Below are 24,450 nucleotides of genomic sequence, written 5' to 3' on the forward strand. Positions count from 1 at the left end.
AGAGCAAGAGACCATGTGTGGAGGAGATGGGAAGAGGGAGAAAGAGAGAATCCCAAGTAGGCTCCATGCCCAGCAAGGACCCTTAGACAGGGCTTGATCCCATGACCCTGGGATCATGACCTAAGTAAGCTGAAACCAAGAGTCAAATGCTCAATTGACTGAGCCACCCAGGCACCCCATACATTTCAGGTTTTTTTGAAAATTATACTTTTAATAACTCTAAGCTTGCATCAGTTTTTTTTTGAACTAATATTAGTTTTCATAGAAGAAAGATGGTTACTTACCTCTGCAATCCCTACTTTTCTTAAAAGGTGTAATGTGTAAAAATGAGTTTTGATGGTAGAGAATAGAATAGTTAGAATGTCCTTGCACTCATCTATGAATATGAAGCTCAGGCAAAATAATGAGCTATTACCTTACATATTTAGATTAACATATGAAAAATCAACAATGGAAGATGGTACATTATATGTAACGAAAGAATGAATACTCTCCAATCAAAGGAAGATTATGTACTCTGGCTGAGTTGATATCAATAGCTAAACAGTATGAGAATATGTATTCTGATGGAAAACCTGTTTTGAAAGAGCAAAGAAAGAAAGAAACGAAGAAACAGAAAATAAGTATGTCAACTCTTCGTCTAATAAACCCAGCCTCTCTTTGTATTAGAAAGTTTTTTTAATTGAATTTTTCCCCAGTTGTATAGAGATACAATTGGCATGCATCACTGTTTAAGTTTAAGGCATACAGCGGGACGGTTGGACTTATAGATATTGTGAAATAATTACCACAATAAGTCTAGGCACCATCCATCAACTCAATAGGTACAATAAGAAGAGAAAGCAAAAAAGAAAAATAAATATTTTTCCTTGTGATGAGAAGTTTGAGGAGTTACTCCCATAACAACTTTCATGTATGTCATGCGGCAATGTTAACTAAGATCATCATGCTCTACTTTATATCCCTGGTACCTATTTATCTTGTAACTGGAAGTTTGTACCTCTTGACCACCTTTTTCCAATTCCCCCTTCCTCCACTGCCCCCCACCTCATTTCTCATAACCACATTCAAGGCTTTCTGTTATTATGTGAACTTGTCTGCCTTTTAGCTCTAGCACATATGATTTCATTTAAAGAGTAGTAGATATAGGGATTTAAAAGTCATAAGTTTTGAAGCTACGTCGACAGGGATCCATGTCATAGCTCTGCCACTTTCTGGTAAAGATCATGGATAAATTAATTAACTTAAGCCTCAATTTTCTGATCTCCAAAATGAAAAAAAAATGATAATAATGCATTCTCATTTTCCATTAGATGCAAATTTAAAAGAATTTTTTTTCGAAAATACTGTTTTGTGCCAATGTGTTGTATTCTTATTACCAGAAATTTACTCTTCACCTTTTAATGATTACTTTGGCTTACTGGTATAGTTATCATACACATCGGTGCTGGTAAGAGCCAGTTTTCCCCAGGGCCTGTATAAAAAAACAAAAACACAATAAAGCTGAGACGCTAGATCTTGGCTTATACACAGATACTTAACTCTGAGCTCATTTGTCACCACTTACATGGTAATCTGTGAGGAAATAACACACTACAGGGCTTGCTATAATCAATCAGTTTATCTGATTTACTCAAAAGCCCATTCTCAATTAACGGAAAAATAGATATGGAGCCTGTTTTGTTTTTGTTTTTGTTTTTGTTTTTGTTTTTGACAACTGAAGACTCAGAAATAACTAAAACTGACCAGAAGAGTAAAATCAGACCTGAAATGAGAATCTCTGGACTACCAAGACATGGCAAAGGGCACTCTACTCATTAGAGCATTGTTTATAGTGGAAGGTAGAAAACCACCCCCAAAAGTTAGTAGAGAATAAGTAGCTAAACTGAACTCCAGAGCCATTATTATTAATATAATTGTGATGGCGCCAATGAGTATCCATCTTCTGAATTTCCCTCCTGTCTTAGTTGTTCCTGATAATAGAAATCATGTTTAAAAATTGGAATGGACGTGACTTTTCTCACAGAATGTTTTGATTAATGGAGTTGGTGTTATGGGTTGTGAAATAACCTATCTAAAAGATTAGAAATAAGTATCTTGTGTAGTTTAGGAAAAGCCCAGAAGCAGAGATTCCATTTCATCCCTTGAGTTCTATATTCCTTTGCTTCTCCAGAAAAGTTTAGAATGGCACTTCTAAGCTTTTGTAGGACTTATATAATAATGCGTCTAATTAGTCATCCAGCTTCAATAGGCAGCTCCAAGCTTTTAATTAATTAAATAGTATTTGAATAGCTGACTAGTTGGGTGTTGTCCAGATACCTGTGTCCTAAATAAAAGGCCAAATTTCTTCACTTACTAGCCTTGGCTTTTATTAACTCTAATGAGATAAAGTGACAAATCTGTATAAGGGTGGTTGCTACTGGAAATTGCTCAACTTCAAAGTGTTCAAAGTGTTGTGAAACACAGATACTTTAATAAAATTAGATAGGTGCATGTCAACGTATGAACACCCTCAAATATACACTCACTTACTACACAAAATAATAGAATCATTATATCCTGTTGTAGTGCTTTGCACAAATCACTTTCATGCCTGACATCTCATAATTATAATCTGCTCAGTAAAAAGAACATATTATTTCAATTTTATAAATAAGTAAACCAAGGTTTGAGCCATGGGATAAACTGATTTCACTATTGCTCCAAACAAAGAACAGTTAAACTGGAATCAAAGATGATTTTAGGGTAGGTAAGAAACAGATCAACTCTGTTTCAAATCTCTCATTATATAAATGAAAATTTGAACCTCAGAAAAAATGCTCTTGCTCATAAACATGTGTTAGCATAGAGTAGAACCAAGAATAGAACTTGTGGACTATGTTAGTAACTCAGATACAGGTTTTCAGTTAACATATAAAACAGAACAAGATAAAAATCTAGGGATTTTTGTAAGCAGACCTTACAATTCATCCATGCCAGGACTCATTTTTTTCTAGTAAGGAAAAGGTTTTTGAGTTCAGAAGAGAATAAATGAATATCCAAACTTCACACTTCACACAGTAGTAGGCTTGAAAGACAATTCTCAGTATTCTTTTTAAATTATATAACTGTATATACTCAGTCTCTTTGCAAGTATTTAAATAACATGGGTGTGAATTTCACAGGGCTAAATATCCTCTATTCCCAGTTCTACAAAGAAAGGAAATAGTTGTAATCCATTGATAAGAATTTTCATGAATTCATGAAACATTAGTACAATTAAAAAAAAACAGTAAGTCTTATAAAGATATATGATGTGCAAACAAACTAGATATTTGTTCTTTAAATTTTAATGTGTCAAAGACTAATGATTTTAAAATTCATAACTCTCCTTTAACAAATATGGGATAGATAGGGAAAGAAAAGGTGTTACCATACGTTTCCAGTTGAGATATTAAGTTAAAATATTAGTTAAGATATTAAACCACTAGTTTAAGATATTAAACTACTTTAAGTATTAAGGCCAAGCAAAGGTTGATTCAGAGAATTGGTTACGAAGGTGTTGTAAAGAATGGAGAAACAGAAGAAGAATACCAAGAAGCTGCTGGCATATTTGTGCTGGAACTCATGAGCCAGCAATGACTTCTTAAGCTCTAGAGAAACTTCTTTGACCTTCCACTCCTGTTAGAAAGTCTGCTCTTTTCAAAAGCCCTGAAATCGGTACTCCAACAGAGAAGGGCCAATATTTGCATGGTTCTTGGCTCCTCCTGCTTTTAAAACCTCTGCTAATATTTCTCAATGTTAGAATTTAAGGGTAAGTTGTCACTTAATCCTTTAGTTTGGCAAAGTGTCTCTGAAATACAGTTTGTGGACTTCTAATCCTGTTGGCACAGGAGGAAACACAGAAGGATATGGAGCTGAGAATAATTAAATCATGCACAATTTGACATTTGGTAGTTTTGCAATATATTGCTATCTGGAAGATTACAATGACAAAAGACACACCTTGTATGTATGAACTAAGTGAGGGTAAAACAATTCAGTACCGTGGTACATACTTCCAAAGGAGAGAGGCTGAATAAAGGCAAAGCTATTGGATATGTCTGATTATATGATTGATGTAAATTTAAAAATATAACAATGGGTGCTCAGAACTTGATAGTAGAAAACTTCCAGTTAATATTCCCTTCCCTCAGGAAAGGAATAAATGTACTAAGAGAATGAACTACTGCCATATGAGGTCATTCCTACTGACTTAGATCATGAGTCCTGGAATCAGACATATCTGAATTTGAATTTGGCCTCTGTTATTTAGTGGCTCTGTGATATTGGGGCTTTGAGTTATTTCAACTCTCTGAACCTTATTTTCCTAACTAACCTCAAATGGATAGAATCCACACCTAATATTATTGTTGTGAAAATTGCAATAGGTTGCATACATAGTACACTTAATATTTGACCAAGTACATAGTACTTGACCAATAAAGGTTAGCTTGATCTCCTGCAGTTCCTGCCACCTTGAGTTTGTATGATTCAGTTTAAGATTATTATGTTAGAATGGATTGTTCCTACACAGAATTAGGATCACTAATTTTCTTTTCTTACCTCTTCAACTATTCACACGTGAAAATGCTAGAATTATTACTTGTAAGAAATTAAAGTTGGTGATCAGTCTTCAGGTCTGACTAGGTTATAGATAGCATCAGTAAATATTAAAGATGAGTAAGCATTTTTACAGGGGAAATAATTTAAATATTCTTCAATATAGAGCACTTAAATATGTTACGAAGAATAATCATTTGTTGGTTTAAGACCATGGGGTTTACTTCAAATATTATTAATTCCAAAATAAAAATCTTATATCTGGTTTTCCCCTTTGATATGCATCATGTGAGAGATTAAAATTAATTTGTGGTAATTTGAAGTGAATATTGTGTAAAAACAGATGCTAATGATTTTTTAAATATTTATTTTGAGAGAGAGAGAGAGAACACACACACTAGTGGGAGAGGGGCAGAGAGAGAGGGAGAGAGAGAATCCCAGCAGGCTTCATACTGTCAGCTCTGAGCAAGCCCGATGTGGGGGTCCATCTCAGAAACCCTGAGATCACGACCTGAGCTGAAATCAAGGGCCAACACTCAACCGACTGAGCCACCCAGGCACCCTTGGATGTTAATGGTTTTTAACAAAGGTTAAAAATAGTTAAATTATTACTGTTGAAAAGATCCAAGCATAATCTTAAATTTACCACTCATTACTTCTTACCATGTATTGTTCATGTTTTAAAAAAACACATTGACTTGAAGCTAACTAATTATTTGATATAATAAATATTTATTGGATGACTAGAGTATTGGAAGCAACTGATATAAAACCTACTATTCAAAGATGGGAAGGCGCAGTTCCGGCTTTTAAAAAGCTTGACTAGAACAGGAAAAACAGTTACAATATAAAGGATCATTGCTTGTATTGAGCTATTCAGAAAGTACAGTGGTGACATGGGAGGGAAGCAATTAAATCTATTAAGGATAGTTGAGAGAAATTTTAGTAAGTCTGAGAAGGAAGTATTAGTATTGCTGTTTTATAGATTTGACAACAATAATGGTTTAAAATTATAATACAATTACTCCCCTCGCCTTCGGATTTTTTTTCTTAATTGATACTTAATAAAATATGTATTAATTAGATTAGGAATGTTTTATTTTTAAACTTATTAAAGGTTGTGTGAGTGCAAGTTTAATTCGCTATACCAGCAGCCACCTTTCCTCTGATATGGAGAGCATATTAGCTTCATATGTGTCAAAACACTAATACCAATTGTACCGTGTCCCCCCAAAATTAATATGTTGAAGCTCTGATCCCCAATGTGACTTAATCAAACATAGGGCATTAAGGAATTATCTAAATGAGGTTAAATGAAGTCATAAGGGTGGGGCCTTAATCCAATAGGGCTAGTATCCTTATAAGAAGAAAAAGGGACACAGAGCTCTCTTTCACTGCAAGCACACACAGGAAAGGGTTATATGGACACAGAGAGAAGGTGGGAGTTTACAAGCCAGGATGAGAGTCCTCACCAGAACTGAATATTCTGTAACATTGATTATGGACTTCTAGCCTCCAGAACCTTGAGAAAATGAATTTCTGTTGCTTGAACCACCCAGTCTGTGATATTTTGTTATGACAGTTCAACCAGACTAATATAACAATAACATGAAGCATATGAACTTGGACTAAGTTTCCTTTAGGAAGAACATCACATTATCTTTTCCCCTTTGGGAAAAAGAAAGAAAACCTACTTCCTGTAATGTCAAATAGTAGTCTGGGAGAAGAGGTGGATGAGTTGGCATCTGGATCTGGGAGCCTCCTGGGCTGTTCAGGGTTCTTGGTTCACACCTTCTTTTTGAGACTCAATGTTATAGACTTTCTCAATGAATAAAAGTGCCATTCTGGACTGAAAGGGTACCAGAGTTGCTAAGAGTGATTCAAATCCGACTGTCAGGAAGTTTGCAGGTTGTATCCTCCTCACTAGAGTACTCTATGCAGCCTTGTAAGGGAAGACTCCTTCTAGAAAAGTTAGACACAGCTGCCATAGCTTTTCGAATTCTAGCTAAGTTTTTTAGTGTAGGTTAGGAAGAAATGTATGATTCTCAAAGTTGCCTTTTCTACATTTTCAGGGATCTGAGCTTGTTTCCAGTGGGCACAGATCTGACTTTGTGGATCCAGTCTTTGAGGCCAAAACTTTGCGAGAGCAAGAGCAACACGGGCAGGTAAAAAGAGCTGCAAGTAAGCTATTCACGTTTTCAAAATTCCCTTCCCAGTATTCTATTAGCAGGACTGCTTTGTTTTTATAGATGAAGAGGAGGGAAGTGAAGGAAAAGGAGCTGATATTAGATTTCATGATGAATATAGGCATTTACTCAAATGATTAATAGGAGATATATTGAGATGTCGTTCCACTGCTACCCCAGTCTAGTGACTTAGATCTTATAGATTTTCATGTAAGTGTAGGAGAATGTTTAAATAAATGACACTCCAATTACAGATAACTCCATGAATATTAAAAATAAAAAGTTAGATATATATACAATTTGAAGAAATGATAGCAGTAATCACTTTCCTTCCAGTTAACCCTATATATCAAGGATTGCTAAGGAAAATGCCTGAGGTTGTTGAGCACGTGATAATAATGAATATAGTGGCCTGGATAGCTCTAGTGGATCATCACTATGCAGAATGTAGGTCCATTATTTCTATATATTTTTTATTTTTTCAAGAGAATTCATGAAAATCTTGATTTTTAAAAAAGTTTTTATTTAAATTCCAGTTAGTTAACATACATGTAATATTCATTTTGGCGTATAATATGGTGATTCAACACTTCCATACAACACCTGGTGCTCATCACAAGTGCACTCCTTAACCCCCATCACCCATTTAACCCACCCCCCCTACTCACCTCCCCTCTGGTAACCATCAGTTTGTTCTCTACAGTTAAGAGTCTGTTTCTTGGTTTGGTTCTCTCTCTCCTTCCCCCCCACCCCCACCCCTTTTGCTCATTTGTTTTCTTTCTTAAATTCCACATATAAGTGAAGGAATATTGTATTTGTCTTTCTCTGACTGACTTATTTCACTTAGCATAATACGATCTAGCTCCATCCATGTCTTTGCAAATGGAAAACTTTCATTTTTATGGCATATATATATATATATAATATATGGCATATCTATATATATATAATATATATACATATATATTATATATATATAATATATATGTATATATATATATCAGTGAATGGGCACTAGGGCTGTTTCCATAATTTAGTTATTGTAGATAATACTGCTTTAAATATCAGGATGCACGTGTCCCTTTGAGTTACTATTTTTGTATTCTTTGTGTAAATACCTAGTAGTATAATTGCTGGATCATAGGTCATTCTATTTTTAACTTTTTGAAGAACCTCCATACTCTTTTCCATGGTGGCTGTACCAGTTTGCATTCCCATCTACAGTGTAAGAGGGTTCTTTTTTCTACATATCCTCACCAATACCTAGGGTTTCTTGCACTATTGACTTCAGCCATTCTGACAAGTGGTAGGTGATAGCTCATTGTAGTTTTGGTTTGCATTTCCCTTAGGACCAGTAATGTTGAGCATTGTTTCATGTGTCTATTGCCATCTGTATTCTACTTTGGAAAAATGTCTATTTATGTCTTCTGCCCATTTCTGAAGTGGAATATTTGTTTTTTGGATATTGAGTTTTGTAAGTTCTTTATATATTTTGGATATGAACCCTTGATCAGATATGTCTTTTGCAAATACCTTCTCCCATTCTCTAGGTTGCCTTTTAGTTTTGTTGATTGTTTTCTTAACTGTACAGAAATGTTTTATTTTGAGAAGTCTCAATAGTTTATTTTTGCTTTCGTTCCCCTTTCTTCAGGAGACATATCTGGAAAGAAGTTGTTATAGCCAATGACAAAGAGGTTACTGCCTATGTTCTCCTCTAAAATTTTTAATGGTTTCATGTTTCATATTTAGGTCCTTATTACTTTTGGAATTCATTTTTGTGTGTGGTGTAAGAAAGTGGTCCAGTTTCATTGTTTTGTGTGTTGCTGTCCAGTTTTCCCCACACCATCTGTTGTATTTCTATATACCAATGAAGCAGCAGAAAGAGAAAGTAAGTAATCAATCTCCTTTACAATTGCACCAAAAACAATAGGATGCCTAGGAATAAACTTAATCAAAGAGGTGAAAGACCTGTACTCTGAAAACTATAAAACACTGATGAAAGAAATTGAAGATAACACAAAGAAATGGAAAAACATTCCATGCTCACGGATCGGAAGAACAAATATTGGTAAAATGTCGATACTACCCAAAGCAATCTACACATTTAATGCAATCCTTATCAAAGTATCACCAGCATTTTTCACAGGGCTAGAACAAACAATCCTAAAATTTGTATGGAAACACAAAAGACCTCAAATAGCCGAAACAACCTTGGAAAAGCAAAGCAAAGCTGGAGGCATCATAATTCTGGACTTCAAGTTATATTACAAAGTTGTAGTGATCAAAAGAATATGGTACTAGCACAAGGATAGATACTTAGATCAATAGAATAGAAAACCCAGAAATGAAACCACAACTATACGGTCAATTAATCTTCAACAGAGCAGGAAAGAATATCCAATGAAATTTTAAAAAATAAGATATCTTACGGGGCGCCTGGATGGCTCAGTCAGTTAAGCATCCAGCTCCCATTCTGGTCATGATCTTACGGTTTGTAGGTTTGAGCCCTGTGTCAGTCTCTGTGCTGACAGCTCAGAGCCTGGAGCCTGTTTTGGATTCTGTATCTCCCTCTCTCTCTGCCTCTTCCCAGCTCGTGCTCTGTCCCTCTGTCTCACTCTCAAAAATAAACATTAAATTTTTTTTAATATGCCATCTTACCATATTAAATGCATGGCCAAAATTATTATTTTAAATATTCTAAAGCCAAATACAATATTACTGAATGCAGAGACCAACCGGAGTGTTCCAGGTTGAGATCTTACTATAAATTAATAATAATCGATTAAGGAGAGCTATTCAAGGCCACCTGACAAACTTCACTGAAAGAAAATTAAATTCATTATTATATATAAAGAAATAATGACTTAATCAAAGAGACATTAGCCAGCTACTGAAATGTAGAAAAGTAGAAAGAAATGACTTGCCCAAGCAATGTCAATACAAGTACCGCCCATCCCCAAAATGAATATATCAGATCTTGCTATAGTAGACTCTGTATAACCATATAGCTGAGAGATTGAGCGTTTGGGTTTCTGAGCCAGAGTCCATATATTTGCATCCTGCTACCATTTACTAGTTATTAAAGCTCTCTGTGCCTCAGTGTCTCTGTGTGAAAAACAAGGATTATTGTGATATGTACATCAAAATGCTGTGAGAAAGTAATGACTTCATAAATATTGGCTATTATTCCTTTAAGGATGAAATATTAGATTACCAGAGGCTGGTGCCAGAAACCATTCTTATCATTGAATGGTCTTTGTGCTGATTTCATTCTCACAGAACAGTTCCTGATTATAATAGACGTGGTGTGCAGTGAAAGAATCCTTGGCTTGAGCGTGTGAGAGCAAACACTATGGTAGTTAGAGACCTTAGAATAATTTAAGAATTGCTATTCTAATTAAAGTACTTTATTATCTGGTGAGTTCAGTTATTATGAATTAGTTGCCTAGAATTTTATTATATCTGGAACTAAGACATGATCCAGTTCTCTGGACCCTAAACCATGGCAAACTCACCAAGATAGATGCCAACCAAACCGAACTATTGGCATCTAGGGCAGTTAGAATATTCTTTTTTTAATCAGTAGATTTTTATTTCAGATTTTCTCTTTGCAAACAGTGTAAAAGAACCATCGCTCTTTTATTCACTGTTTAATCTCCAATCTTTAGCTCAGTGCTTGACAAAAAGTAAATTTTCAATAAATATAAATTGAATGTATTAACTAAAACTGAATGATTACTTGAAAAACAGATTCTTTACATCAGTTTGTTTGCTGTTTACATTTATCTAGTTTTGGTCAACATGTTACTTAGAGAGGTATTTCATTGATGGTCCCATTTAACTGAGTTCCAAATATTAAGTATTTTGCTGTATTTTGTAATTGGAACAGGCACTGAAGTGTGGAAGATGAGAACAGGAGAAAGGAAAAGGAACTAGCTTTTTGAGGTAATATCTTTCACTGGGTTGTAGCCTCGCCGGACAAACAGTGGTCCCATTTTGGAACTGCTGAGGCTTCTTGTACTCTGTGGCACACGTTAGCAGAAATGAGAGAGCTGCATAAAGAGTTTCAGAAATCTGCATATTTCAGACATTTGGCTAAACACAAAACAATGGTACAAGGCTTGACTCCACAGGCCCACCACAGAATAATTGTTGGAAGGATGAGAAAAGAACAGAGATTCTAGAATTAGCCAGGTGTTGGGAGAAATTTGATTTCCAAATCACTAGAGGCCACACTTTAAGAATAAGAACGGTGTCTGAAAGCAGTGGTGTCTCAAGTCTGGTCCTCAGAACAGCAGTGTCAGCATCATATGAAAACATGTTAGAAATGCTAATTCTCTGACTCCAGCCCTATCTACTGAATCAGAAACTCTGCAAATGGGATCCAGCACTCTATATCAAATTAAAGTTCACAAGAAAACTAGAAAATATTTTTAAATGAATGGTAGTGAGAATACAAATTATCAAAATTAGTGGAAAAATAACTAAAACCATGATTTGGTGGAAATTTATAGATTTAAGTGTTTACATTATAAAAGAAAAAAGTCTTGAACTCAATATTCTAAGCCTAACATTAAAGAAAAAAAGAAAAAGAAACAGAAAAGGAATAATCCAAGCCAAAAGTAAATAAAAGAAAATAATAATAAGACTGAAAGTCAGTAAAATAAAGAACAAATAATGGAAAAAATAACATAGCCAAAAGTTGGTCATTGAAAAGATAAATAACACTAAAAATTTTCTAACAAAATTGATCAAAAAAAAAAAAGAAATAAAAACACAAACAATGTCAGCAATGAAGAAGAGAAGGTTGCTATACATCCTAGAGTCAATAGGAGATAATAAAGAAATACAAGCAGATATCTAATGAATGCTTGATAATTTAGATAATACAGTAAAATTCATTGAAAGACATTAATCACTAGAACCAGAATAATCCAGCTGGGTTCTACATATGCATTTAAAAACAGAGATATACTTACTGAAGCAACATCTTAAGCTAGTATTGTCCTCAAACTAATATTGACAAATATTGTCAGAATTTGCAGACAATTTCTTAGAATGATCATGATGGAAGACAATTATTGAGATGTGTTAGTCTTAATATTTATGTTCATTTAAACTGTTGATTATCCATGTCTTAAATAATCTGTGGTACTCCTTCAGCCTCTTGCAAACTCACATGAAAGGACTTAAAATAAGCACCAGATGACCTTTCTGTTATCTCCCATGATTAGTTTTAGATAAAGGATAGATTAGATAAGATAAATAGAACATATGAATAAGACTAGATTTGTTTTTTAAAAATTCAAAATTCCACCAGGCCAAAGTATTTTTACTGGCAGATTCTAACGAATGATAAAACAAGAATACAATCTTATACAAACTTATCAGAATATAGAAGAACAAAAATAATTTCCCACCTCATTTTATAAGGTCTGAAAAACCTTAATACTAAAATTAGTCAAATATATTCCAAGATAACAAACTACAGACCACTATCTCTCATGAAAAGACATGGAAAAATCCTTTAGAAAGTACAAGGAAATTATATTCAATAATATAAAAAATATAATGAGAAGACATAAGAAGGTTTATCTCAGTAACAAAATGTTGATTTATTATTTTTAAAAAATCAGTACACATAATTCATTACATTAATGGAATGAACAAAATCCATATGATCTCTTAATAGACGTGAAAAAAGTGTTTGACAAAACTAAATACCCATTAATGATAAAAACTCTCAGCAAATTAGAAAAACAAGGAAAAACCTGCAATTAGCATAAAAGTTAATTGTGAAATATTGAACTCCTCTCACTTGATATCAAGAATAGGTTAAGTAATTCTGCTCTTGCCACTGTTGCTCAACATTGTACTAAGATTCTAGCAAATTCAATTTGGGAGAAAAAGAACACAAAGAAGCAAATGACTTAAAGTTTAGAAGAAACACATAAAAATTACTTTAATGATAGATACTATGATTGTTTAAGAAAAACCTAAGAAATATACAAAAAAGCTAGTAGATCTAATAAGTGAATTTAGCATGATTGCAGGACACAATGACAAAATACAAATATCTATCTGGAGTCTATATGCTAACAATTAACAATTAGAAGATAAAATTTAACAAAACAGGCCACTAGTCTGAAAACTGCAAAACATTACTGAGAGAAGTTAAATTTAAAAAGACCTCCCCCCCAAATAAATAAAAAGACCCAAATAAATGGAGAATATGCCATGTGGAAGACTCAATATTTCAAACATATCTATCATCCTCAATTTGGTCTCTAGATTTGCATCAAACCTGATCAAAACAAGGTTTTAAAATTTAAACAAAATCCAATTTTAAAATTGATGGGAAAGACACAGAACCTAAAGTAGCAAAAATGATTTGGCAGAAGATAAAGTTGAGGAATTCATACTTGTTGATTTCAAAGCTACTGTAAAGCCACACTAATCAATAGAGTATGGCATTCTAATGGCATTCATCAAACCTACACACTTTTGCTTATTGAAAGACATTCTTATAAAAATAACCAAGTTGCAAACCAGAATAAAGTATTTGCAATACACATATATGCTCAAAAAAATATATAACGTAGCAATAAAAAAGACAAGCAATCCAGTTAAACAATGGGTAAAGACCTGAAAAAATACTTCCCAAAGGAAAATATAAAAATGTTTACTATGCACATAAAAGAGTTCCACATCATTAGTCATCAAGGAAAAGCAAATTAAAATCAGACACCAATTTACACCCAACATAATGGCTAAAATTAAAAAAAAAAAAAAGGCAACACCATATATTAGCAAGGATGTTGTTGGTGGAATTTTAAAATGGTACAACCACATGGGAAACTGGCAATTTATTTTTAGGTTAAGCACACGCCTACTCTATAACTCAGAACATCCATTCCAAGTATTTTATACAACAGCAATGAAAATATATGTCCAGGAAAATACTTAAACGTGAGTATTCATAAGAGTTTTATTCCTAATGACTCCAAACTGGAAAAACGCAATATTCCTCTCATAGAGAACGTATAAACAAATTATAGTATATGTCTACAATAGAATAATAGCAATAAAGAGGTACAAACTGTTCATATGTGCAATAACATAGTCTGAAAAACATTACACTGAGAAATAGTAGACGCTCACAAAAAAGTACACAATGTTTGATTGCATTTACATGAAAATCAAGAATAAGCAAAAGGAGGAATTCACTGAGAAAATTTTCAAGTGTGAAAGAGATGATCGTCATCTTTAATGAGTTGTGAATTGCATAAATTCATTAACCTTTACACTTAAGATCTGTGCGTTTCACTGTGTGTACATTATACCTCAATTAAAAAACAAGCCACAGAGGAACAAAAGTTATATTTTGAACTACCATTAAAAGATCTCCAATTTGAAAATCAAAGGGTCTTTGGAAAGAAAGAAGAAAAAAGTTTCCATAGAATCTCTGAGATGGAGTCTAATTTAAGATCTCATGAACAGATAATAGAATGATCTGAAAAGATTAACATATGCAAATGTCAAGTAGGAAGTTAGAGGACAGGGGAAATTATAAATGAGAGGAGTGTTTGTAGCTTAGAGTCAGATGCATAAGCTAACGTATTGAACGCTCGGTCCATACACACTTTGTGATATATGGTACCCATATGTAACTTACATTGCCATGTTTTAGACAGTAATTACTATTTTTATATTTACTGATGATGGAAAAGTTTCAGAGAGTTAAAATTTAAAGACACAGCTCAACAGTTATTGGCATAAGACGTAAACCAAGACTAACAAAATGGTGGATCTTGAGGTTGAATTCAGACATAGACATTTCAACTTGTGTTAGGGAGCAAGATTTCTTGTCTCCTTCAAGGGTCCTTGTAGCTGGGGTAAGACTCAGATGGAAATGAGACAGATTAACAGGAGAAAATCAAATTTAATAACGTACATACAGGGAATTCATACAGTATAGAAATCCCAAAGACAATCAGGCAAAATGAGGTATAGATGTCATCTTGAACTAACGAGAATGGGAGGGGGTCGGGAAAGGAATGCAATTCATAGGGCAATGAGAAGAACAGATGTTTGGTAATTAGATGTTTGCCTTGCCATACGGTTGTGTCACTCAGACAATTTATTTCTGCTAATAACTCTTGTTCTGGAAAAGACCCCCAATTTAGATTCTTTTACATGGTTAAGGGAGGGGCAAAAGTTTCTGCTGAGCCCATAGTGTCTCAATTGCCTTCTGCTCAGAATACTATTCAGGCCAGAGTGGCCCACCTTGGGCCCTAGAGTTTGCTGAGTGTTGTGGAAAAGAAAATTGAACTAAATATTTTCATGTAAAGATTGTGACATTTCCATAAAAGCCTGAATTTCTGTGAAATGTTGAAAAATTGGAAGATTTGCCACTTGTGTCTATGTTTACATGTATATATGAAGAAAAATAATTTAAGCTCAGTTGCAAGTAGCTAACTCCCTTAAATAAGATTTTTTTTTAATTTTTTAACATTTATTTACTATTGAGAGAGAGAGAGACAGAGCATGAGCAGGAGAGGGGCAGAGAGATGGGGAGACACAGAATCTGAAGCAGGCTCCAGGCTCTGAGCTGTCAGCACAGAGCCCAACGTGGGGCTTGAACTCACAGACCCCAAGATCATGACCTGAGCCAAAGTTGGTCTCTCAACCAACTGAGCCACCCAGGCGCCCCTCCCTTAAACAAGATTTAAGTGGGACATATTACCTGCCTGGTCTCTGTAGGCATTTGAGTGTGGGTCCTTGATTTATAACCATGGTTATCTGACATTAAGGCCAGAGAGGACATAGAAAACAAGGTGATGATATTATAACATAAGGGGGAGACAAAAGATCATATGAAGAGAGAATACATGATTTAGAAGCTAACAGATTTGTGTTTTCTGAAAGTTAGCAACAGAAACTGATAATGCCAAAAGCAAGACATTTCATACAGAAAAGGACAACAGGAGAGGCCTTTCCAAAAGGAAAGCACGTGTTATAGTGACTAATACCCTTTGGATGTTTCTCAACTCATTGTGGAAATGCTGTACTAATAATAGAGAAATTCACAGAATTTCTCTAAATAGCTTGACTGATGTTGGAGAATAACCTTTCTCTTAGCATAAGAAGTGAGGTTAGACTGAGCAGTCGTGACCAATGTGATGAAAGGTTGGAAGGTGGAGGGAATGTGTAACCCACTTAGAGTATCTAGGTCTGTATTTCCTTCCAGGTAAAATTAAAGTAGAATATAGCTGTTCCAAACAGCCCTTTTTCATTTCCTACATTCTTTGATTTAATGAGTGTGGATGGCATTCAAATATGCTCTAGTACCCCAAAGAGTGCTTTTCTGGTGTTTTTATTCTATACATACCAGTGCTTCCACCTAGAGTACAAAGTGGGAAATGTTCTCCTTCCCAGGCCCACTTGGACTCCCCTTGGGCTGTAAGTAACTTTGCTTTCTCCCTCATTCTTTGTTCATATTTTCTCATTCTCCACCCCAGTTTAAACAAGTCAATGCATGTAGAGCCCACTTAAGTTCTACATAGTCCTTATAACAGGAAAAAGGACGCCGACATAAAAAGTTTCATTTGTTTAATATGCATAAAACACATCTAAGCCCAGAAAGGGAGAGAAAGAAGGCTAAACGGATGAATTACAATCAATTTGAAAATACAATACAATCTGACATTTTTAGTAAAATTTAGTAATGTACTTTGAAAGTTTAAAGTGTTAGTCTGTCTTTTACTTGGCATATTATTTTCTACAACATGTTAATACCAGATATTCTTTAACTTGTACTTGGATCCAGTATTAATATTAGAAAGATTAGCTGTTGTAATAGAAAACATTGTTTAGTCTCATCCAGGCTCTACTTAATAAATCCCCTTATCCTTATTTAAATTCTCTACCGCCCTTTCTATTGTTTTTTAACCTACACAATGGCAAAAAAAAAAAAAATCATTCTGTGCATCTTCTTTCACAGTATGCTGTGTTACATGAAATCAGATTAACCTGATGACAGTGACTGTCATAGAGTAGGTTCTCAATAAATAAATTTCAGGTTTAATCATTAGATTACTCTGAAGCCTGGGGTATTGGTTATGGTGACTATTTCTAGGCTCAGAAGGCTATCTTGTTCCCTCTAGACCTCTGCCTCTAACTACTTGACCTTACCTGCGCTTCCTGCACAAATTGGCTCATCACACTGGAAAGAACAATATGTGCCTTTAGGACTACCATACTCTCAATTTTTTTAATGGTAATTTACAAAATGTCAATTATACTTTAAAATAATATTCAAGACTCCCTTGAAGAAAAGCATTCTCTCATACCACGTGGCTAGGAGTCTCTCCAAAAGCAATTTGCTTCCTGGGTTTCATTCTTCATAGATTGGAGAATGAATATGTCCTTGTGAGAGGTAAGGGAGAGATCACTACCCTAAAACCATCAGGGAGAGGTACTTAGGTTGCATTAGTTTATTCATTCATTTAACAAACTAATTGCATTAGTTTAATTCATTCAATTAACAATATTTAATGAGTTACTACTAGAGAAAATCATTTTGTGTTGCGAAATACAAGAAATAACACACACACACAAAGATTATTATTGTTACTTACAAAAGACAAAATATTAATGGACAAATAAAGACTATAGAGATTGAATGGGGTAGCACTGGGATGGGTTTTAAAATGGAAGGTTGTATCATTAGCCAATTAACACCACAAAAAGGCTGCACTGCAAACCACCCTAAAACTCAGTTACTTAAAACAAATTGTTTAATCCCATTTTTATGTGAGTTAGATAAGGCGACTCAGCTTTAAGCTCAGGAAGCTCAGTTTAACTGCAGGTTTGCAGGGCAGCTAGTTCAGCTTTGATTCATTTTTCTCCTCATTTGGGGACCATCCAGGAAAAGTTCTTCTTGTGGCAGTGGGAAAAGAGCAACGAGGCAAGCCCTATGCTGCAAACACGTTTCAAGTCTTTGTTTTCCTTTTGTCTGCTAACACGCCATTGACTAAAGAAAGCCTCATGGCCAAAGTCATGGTCAGAGAGTGGGAAAGAATATTCGACCCACTCTAGGAGGAAGCAGGGAATGAATATTTGCTAAACATTACAGTGTTCATTGAAAATCTTTGAGGAGAATGGTTGGTATGCTTGAGAAGGAGCCAGAGGCCAGTGTGCTTGACATAGACAGACAGAAGGGAAGAACGTTAGGGTATGACAGTAGAGAGGGAAACAGAGGCCCACTCGAGATGATCCAGACCATAGACAGAAATTTATTCTAAGCATAGTAGGAAACATTTATAGGATTTTAAGCAGAGGGTAACGAGAATATGTTTACATTAAGAAAAGAGAGAGAGAGAGAGAGAGAAAACAAATTTCTGGCTACTGTGTGGCGACTTCATTGAAATAGATCAAGGCTGTCGGTGAGAACACTATCCTAGTGGCTCTTTTGGCAACTCAGGGGAGCACTGATGGCTTACACCTACATGTGATAATGGAGTGAGGAAAAGCAGTTGGATTTGGAATACATACTGGTGGTGGACCTACACCTCAGGGGGTTTTGATAGCTTGGAAATGATAGGGAGTGAGAAAAAATTATAAATAGCTTCTAGTTTTTGATGTGTGCAACCTAGTGAATGATGCTTCCAACAACCAAAATGGAGAACACTAGAGAAGAAGGATATTTTTAGAAAGGTGTTCGGAGGAATCAAAACTTGTTTTTGGAGGCAGGTTTGCTTAATGGTCTTCTAAGTAGGGCTGCTGAGGATGTGACAGAGTATATGATTTGGGTAGTCAGGGATGCAATTTGGGAGGTTGTTAGGGAATAGAGTTCAAAGCAGTGAGACTCTTATCAGGATCACTCGGGAAAGAATCTAATTTGAAAAAATAGGACCAAGGAGTACTAATAACATAAACCATCATGTTCCAAATTCAGCATCTATTACCTTCTTAAGGTAAATAAAGAAAAAGTGTTTCAGTAAATCTGCTCTTAGCAAATGGTAGCTCTAGTGCGTCTGTTCTGTTTTGGGTATTATAGGTGCTACAGAAATTTTCTCAGATTTTGTAACATTTGAAAAAAAAAGGTAAAATTTTTCTTTGAATAAAAATCCGTCCTAGTTTTTACTCTGGATTACATTCTAATTTTAAAACTAAGAAAAGCAAAAGAAGAAAGTTGCTAGGGACATTATTTTTTTTTCTGTAATGCTCTCATTTTGATCTTACTCTAAATGGAAATTTATAAGACAATTATTAGAGCATTACACATGGGGTGTAGTGATTTTGTGAGCATCTCAATATTTTCTTTGATATGAGAAGATTATAAGTATGATCAATAGTAACTACAATGTGGAGCATCCTTAGTTAAATATGGCAGCTCATTAACGTGTGGATTGTAGGCAAAGCTTGTGTTATAATTGGAGTTTAAGTTGCAAAATAAGCTTGACTCCAAAATCCATCATCAGTTTTTCCAAGTTAATTACCTATAAAGATGCAAGAGTGGAGATAGGAAGAGCCAAAGGGAAATGAGCTTGGAATTTACAGAGATTATGGGCAAGGCATGGTTACACATAGATGAAGAAATTGGGCATTTGGTTTACATTTACCTAAGTCTCCAATGTCTGGGTTACATGCATTTCATGTGTAAGATAGTATATGTGGGTGTGGGTGTGTACGTGCACATAACTGTATGTCTGGAAAATGGATTTTAATTGAATGGAAAAATCAATTGAGTTTACAAAGAGATTGACATCATTGTTTGTTCAGATGAATCAGAGTTACAGTTCCAACCAGAGGCTCATTTAGAGGAATGGAGTAAGCCCACAACTTATCGTAAGTAGTCAGCTGATGAGTGCACATGATCCCAGGGTGTTCTTCATAAATAATTTTTGAAAGTTGACTTTCCCATCTGGAGGGGGGGGGGAAGAATGACTAGAGAAAAAGTTGAGAAAACTGACTTAGTTGAAGGCTCACATCAAATATTAAGACTAGTGACAATAAAGGAGTTTTAAATTGAAATTAAAGTAGAGACGTGGCTGAAAGAGATGGTACAAATGGAAACATGGAAAAATATGTGAGAAATTTAAAATAATTACTATTTCAGTTCAATTTAGTAAATATATGTTGAATAGACTGTAAGCCTTGCAAGAATACAATGATAAATACGATCCTATCCTTCTAGAAGTTTATAGTCATAGAGGAGGAAAAATAATTTTCCCTCTACACTTCTAGGTTCTTGGCTAAGAAACCCTGTAATAAAAGACAGATTAACAGGAGAAAAAACAAACAGAAGTTTAATAACATGCCTACCTCCTGTAAACATGGGAGATATCCATGGGAGATAACTCACCCAAATGGCCAACCCACCACCTTAAATACCATCTCCAGCTAAAGACATAAGACAATGTTGAGGCAGATGAGGGAATCAGTTATGGAAGACTACCAAGAAAAGCACCATAAACAAGTGTAAGGCAGCTGTGCAGATTTAAGTCCTTCTCCACTGATAAGAGTTTCTAGAGAGTTTGTCATCTTTCTCTCTCTGGTACAGAGGGGGAGGCACCCTTAGAAATGGAGATTTTCCTTATTAACACAAATATCTCTTACAAAAAGTAACTTCTACATGGTTTTCAGAGCTTCTGTGTCTACTGTTTCTTAAACATAACCATTTCAAGAGACTCAATATGCCAAAGGGACATATTTTGGGGTGGCAAATTCTCTTCTCCTTCATGGTTTGTCACAAAGAGATGAGCATTTAGTAGAAACTGGGGAGAGTAGTAGATGAAACTACTGTCAGAATTCAAACTCGGAAAGGTTTACTTTTATAAGGCCATAAAATACAGTCTTTTAAAAAATGAGAGATAGTGTCAGAAATGACAACACGGAGGTCAAAGGGAAGATGGGAGGCAGATTCCAGATGGTAGAAACACCACAGGGAAAGTTTTAGGTATTAAGGTATTAAAATCCTAGCGAGCTCAGGAAGCTGTTGATGAGGATGACAAAGCCTCCACAATTACAGGAAGAAATCATCTGGAACAGAAGAACTCATCAAGTTGTTTCTGAGCCTTCCCATCTCCAAATAAAATAAGTCTGTTCCAGACCACTCTTTCCAAATGCCAATGTTTCAGCCATTTCTGTGGATGATTTTAAGTAATTACCTAATAACAATCTGACTTAATTCACACTAGAAGCTCTGAAATCTACACAGGTAGGGATGTTGTGATCTACAGGTACCCAGATAAACTTATTTAGATGTGTAAATATACAAACCCCTTTAGAGTTAGCTACTTGTGGTGACCTCAAACTGGAAGGCCAACACATCAAGACTATCAAAGGGTGATGTTCAAACTCCATAAGTTATTTTAAGAGCTAAATAAATGTTAGCGGGATTTTGGGCAGAAAGCCTTCAAGTTAGAAACAATTAGGGCACCTAGGTGGCTCAGTCAGTTAAGTGTCCATCTCTTGATATTGGCCTAGTTCATGAACTCACCATGAGATCACGGTGAGATGGAACCCTGTGTTGGGGTCTGTGCTGACAGTGCAGAGCCTGCTTGGGACTCTCTCTCTCTCTGTGCCCTTCCCCTGCTCTCTCTCTCTCTCTCTCTCTCTCAAAATAAATAAATAAACTCTAAAAAATAAAGTAAAAATAGTTTACCCATTTTTATAGGCAAACACCTCAAATCCTGCTTTAAAAGCATCACTTGGGTACTTTCTAGAATATTTTTTAAAGGGAAATATCTACACATAGCCTACTCTCTTAAAACAAATCATTTAATTGGCTTTTCTATTGCTTGAAGTCACCAGAGCTAAAAAAAAAAAAAAAAAAAAAAAAAAAAAAAGGAAGGGGGGAGTTAACAGATTTCTTAAAAGATACAAAATAGAGATCAGATAAAGTTTATCTATATCATAATTTTACCACAAAAAAATTACTTATCTTTTTTTTCCTTTAGAAGAAAAATAGTTTCTAGCATCTATTTGATTTTGGATCATTTGACATTAGTTAACACATTTTCCCTCAATTCTTTCAGATTTATTATATATTTAAAACAATTCTCACATTTACAGCTATATTCAAGTGATATTTTGTCAACATTCACTTGAGGTTTATTTATTAATCACATGAGGACAATAGGAATCGCACTTCCTTCTTACGAGTAGGCTGCTATCACACATTTTTTAAAGATTATTCTTTGTATTGGCAATCCAAAAGCAGATAAAACAACTAATTTAACTATCACGCAAAGAATAATAATATAAAGTTCCTTTATTTTTTTTATCAAAGTGGCTTTAAAAGATTCTATCACTAAGATAATGAGAAGAAAGTATATATAATCCTCAGAATTCTAATTAAGTGTAAATAAAAAAACCTTTTAAATTTCTGTTGCGCCCTCTTGTGGTAGGAAAGCAAATGTTTATAAGTATACATTTCACATTTCTTTGCCAATTAATTACCCTTCATTGAAATTTTTTCAAGTGAGTCATGTTCAATATTGTGTTTTATGTTAAGTTCATAAAACAAATTAAAAGTAATAGAAATATCACCTATTGTTAAATTCCTGAACATTAAATTATATGAATGATTCCTTGCTATTTTAAATAATTACTAAATGTTTGGAATTTACCCTTTTTCTTAAGTTTAAGGTAAAATAGAGAAGTTACTATCATAGAATATACCATAAAATATAAATCAACTCTCTACAGAGAATAATCCAGATTATTTTGTCTATCATTTTACATGATTGATATATTTAAAAAGTGAACAAGTCTCAGACACTTTTACCTTCAAATATCCACATTCCTAACAGCGTCCCATTTTCAGATCATTCCATGTATCTTGAAATACTTAATGCAAGAAGAAAGCTTCACTTCAAAAAAGCAATTATTTTCCTGAGAACCTAGGAAATGAGCATCATTGTGGCTTACAAAGCAAGATGTGAAGACACTGTCTCAGAAATCTGACTTTGGTAGATGGTGGTTATTTAGGATTGTTTCCTTTCCAAAAGTACAATTTCACTTTTATAACAGGGAAAAAAATTATGCGATGGTGAAAAACAGTGAGAAGGGGTTATAAGAAGGTTAGGATATAGCATCCAATGAATCCAAAAGGGGCAGAGCAATGCAGACAGAAAAATGAGTAAAGTATCAGAAAACATCAATCAGTGATATAATAATATGCATTTCCACCTATTAACAGACAAATAATTTACAGTTGGATTTCATAGACATGACATTGTTTTTCTAAGACGTTTAACCAAAAGTCAACATACACAATTCAGTCATTCTCCCAGTTATTTAAAATAAAATCTTACAATGTGTTAGGAAATAATGTCCTATTCCTTAGAGCTACTAGTTTTTTTTTTTTCATGTTTATTTTTATTTTTGACAGAGAGAGAGACAGAGCATGAGCCAGAGAGGGGCAGAGAGAGGGGGAGACACAGAATCCAAAGCAGGCTCGAGGCTCCGAGCTGTCAGCACAGAGCCCGACGCGGGGCTTGAACTCACCAGCCGTGAGATCATGACCTGAGCCGGAGTTGGACACTCAACTGACTGAGCCACCCAGGCGCCCCTAGTTTTTCTTTTTTAATTGTATTTTTTATTAATCCCTATATCTTAACTGATTCTCTGATCATCTTCCAGTTTCTCCCTTTTTCTAGCATTCATTATCTAAAACCTATATTAGTCCCTAAATCACAAAACATTTGCTCACAAGTGTGGGTTATCAGAAAAGAACCCCAACTCCTTAAGCACTTCCAAGCCTTAAAAATCACTGATTTCATGCATTTATCCTGGAGATTGTATTTATATTAGAAATATCAGATCCCATGCTTCACAAAATCAAGATAACAACTTCTTGGAGTCAGGAATGGGAGGAAATGGGGCAAAAGAGATCCTGTAAGTTTTTTCCAGTATGCTCTATATGGAATTGCTTTAGAATGACTCCTGTGCGTCAGAAATCCGGAGCAATTAGGGAAGATGTCACTTCCATTTGAAGTTCACAAGTGGGGGAGGAGAGTGGGGGGACAAAGGAAAAGGGGAGGAGGAAGTGGAGAGAGGAGAGGAGGGGTAGAGACGAAGGAGGGCACATCCTGAAAAGATAATCCCTGTACTATCATGACATCATCCTTCTACATGTATATATAGGGAATGGCCAAAGCATCTCTCATAGTTCACTTTCAAAGTCAGCTGAAGGCAGAGGAAGAGCTAGAGAAAGCCCCTTTCAGAGCATCTGTGACGTTTATGGACTTGGCTTGCTAGAATGCTCAAGATGATGGCAGCAATGAAAATCCAGCTGGTATGCATGATACTTCTGGCTCTCAGCTCCTGGAGTCTGTGCTCAGGTAAGCGCTGCTGCATTTCACAATTCCCTGAAGTGATTTCTTTTTTTCTTTTTTTTACACTGTGCTGCTACTTATGTTAATGCAGCCGGGAAGAAGAGCTTCTTCTTTATTCTGTATTTGCTTTTTAGTGATAGAAACTGAATATATTCATTCTCTGTCTTTATGATTACAAAAACTGAAAGATTTCATTTCTCTTTTTAAATCTGCAAGGTAATAAAAAGATTTCAATGAAACCCTTCATGCTCTCCCTTTGGAATGTGACCACCAGAGTAGGGAAAAAAAATATGTAGAACTTAAATTAGGCTGGTCACTATCTGATGAGAAGTACA

At 34.9% G+C, this 24,450-nt stretch overlaps 1 protein-coding gene across 2 annotated transcripts in view; it reads left to right on the plus strand.

Moving 5' to 3' along the window:
• The window catches only part of NTS (neurotensin), a 44,031-nt gene that overhangs the window by 7,963 nt on the left and 11,618 nt on the right, over window positions 1-24,450 (plus strand). Inside the window, exons 2-4 of one of the 2 annotated variants that reach the window (XM_003989092.6) lie at window positions 6,654-6,762; window positions 10,657-10,712; window positions 23,925-24,121. In XM_003989092.6, coding sequence (XP_003989141.3) covers window positions 24,040-24,121 — 82 coding nt within the window. In that variant the 5' untranslated portion in view covers window positions 6,654-6,762; window positions 10,657-10,712; window positions 23,925-24,039. The remainder of the gene's footprint in view (window positions 1-6,653; window positions 6,763-10,656; window positions 10,713-23,924; window positions 24,122-24,450) is intronic. The other variant, XM_045062126.1, reaches the window with a different exon arrangement.

The sequence above is a fragment of the Felis catus genome, chromosome B4 (genome assembly GCF_018350175.1).
Source record: "Felis catus isolate Fca126 chromosome B4, F.catus_Fca126_mat1.0, whole genome shotgun sequence".
NCBI classification, from domain to species: Eukaryota; Metazoa; Chordata; class Mammalia; order Carnivora; family Felidae; genus Felis; species Felis catus.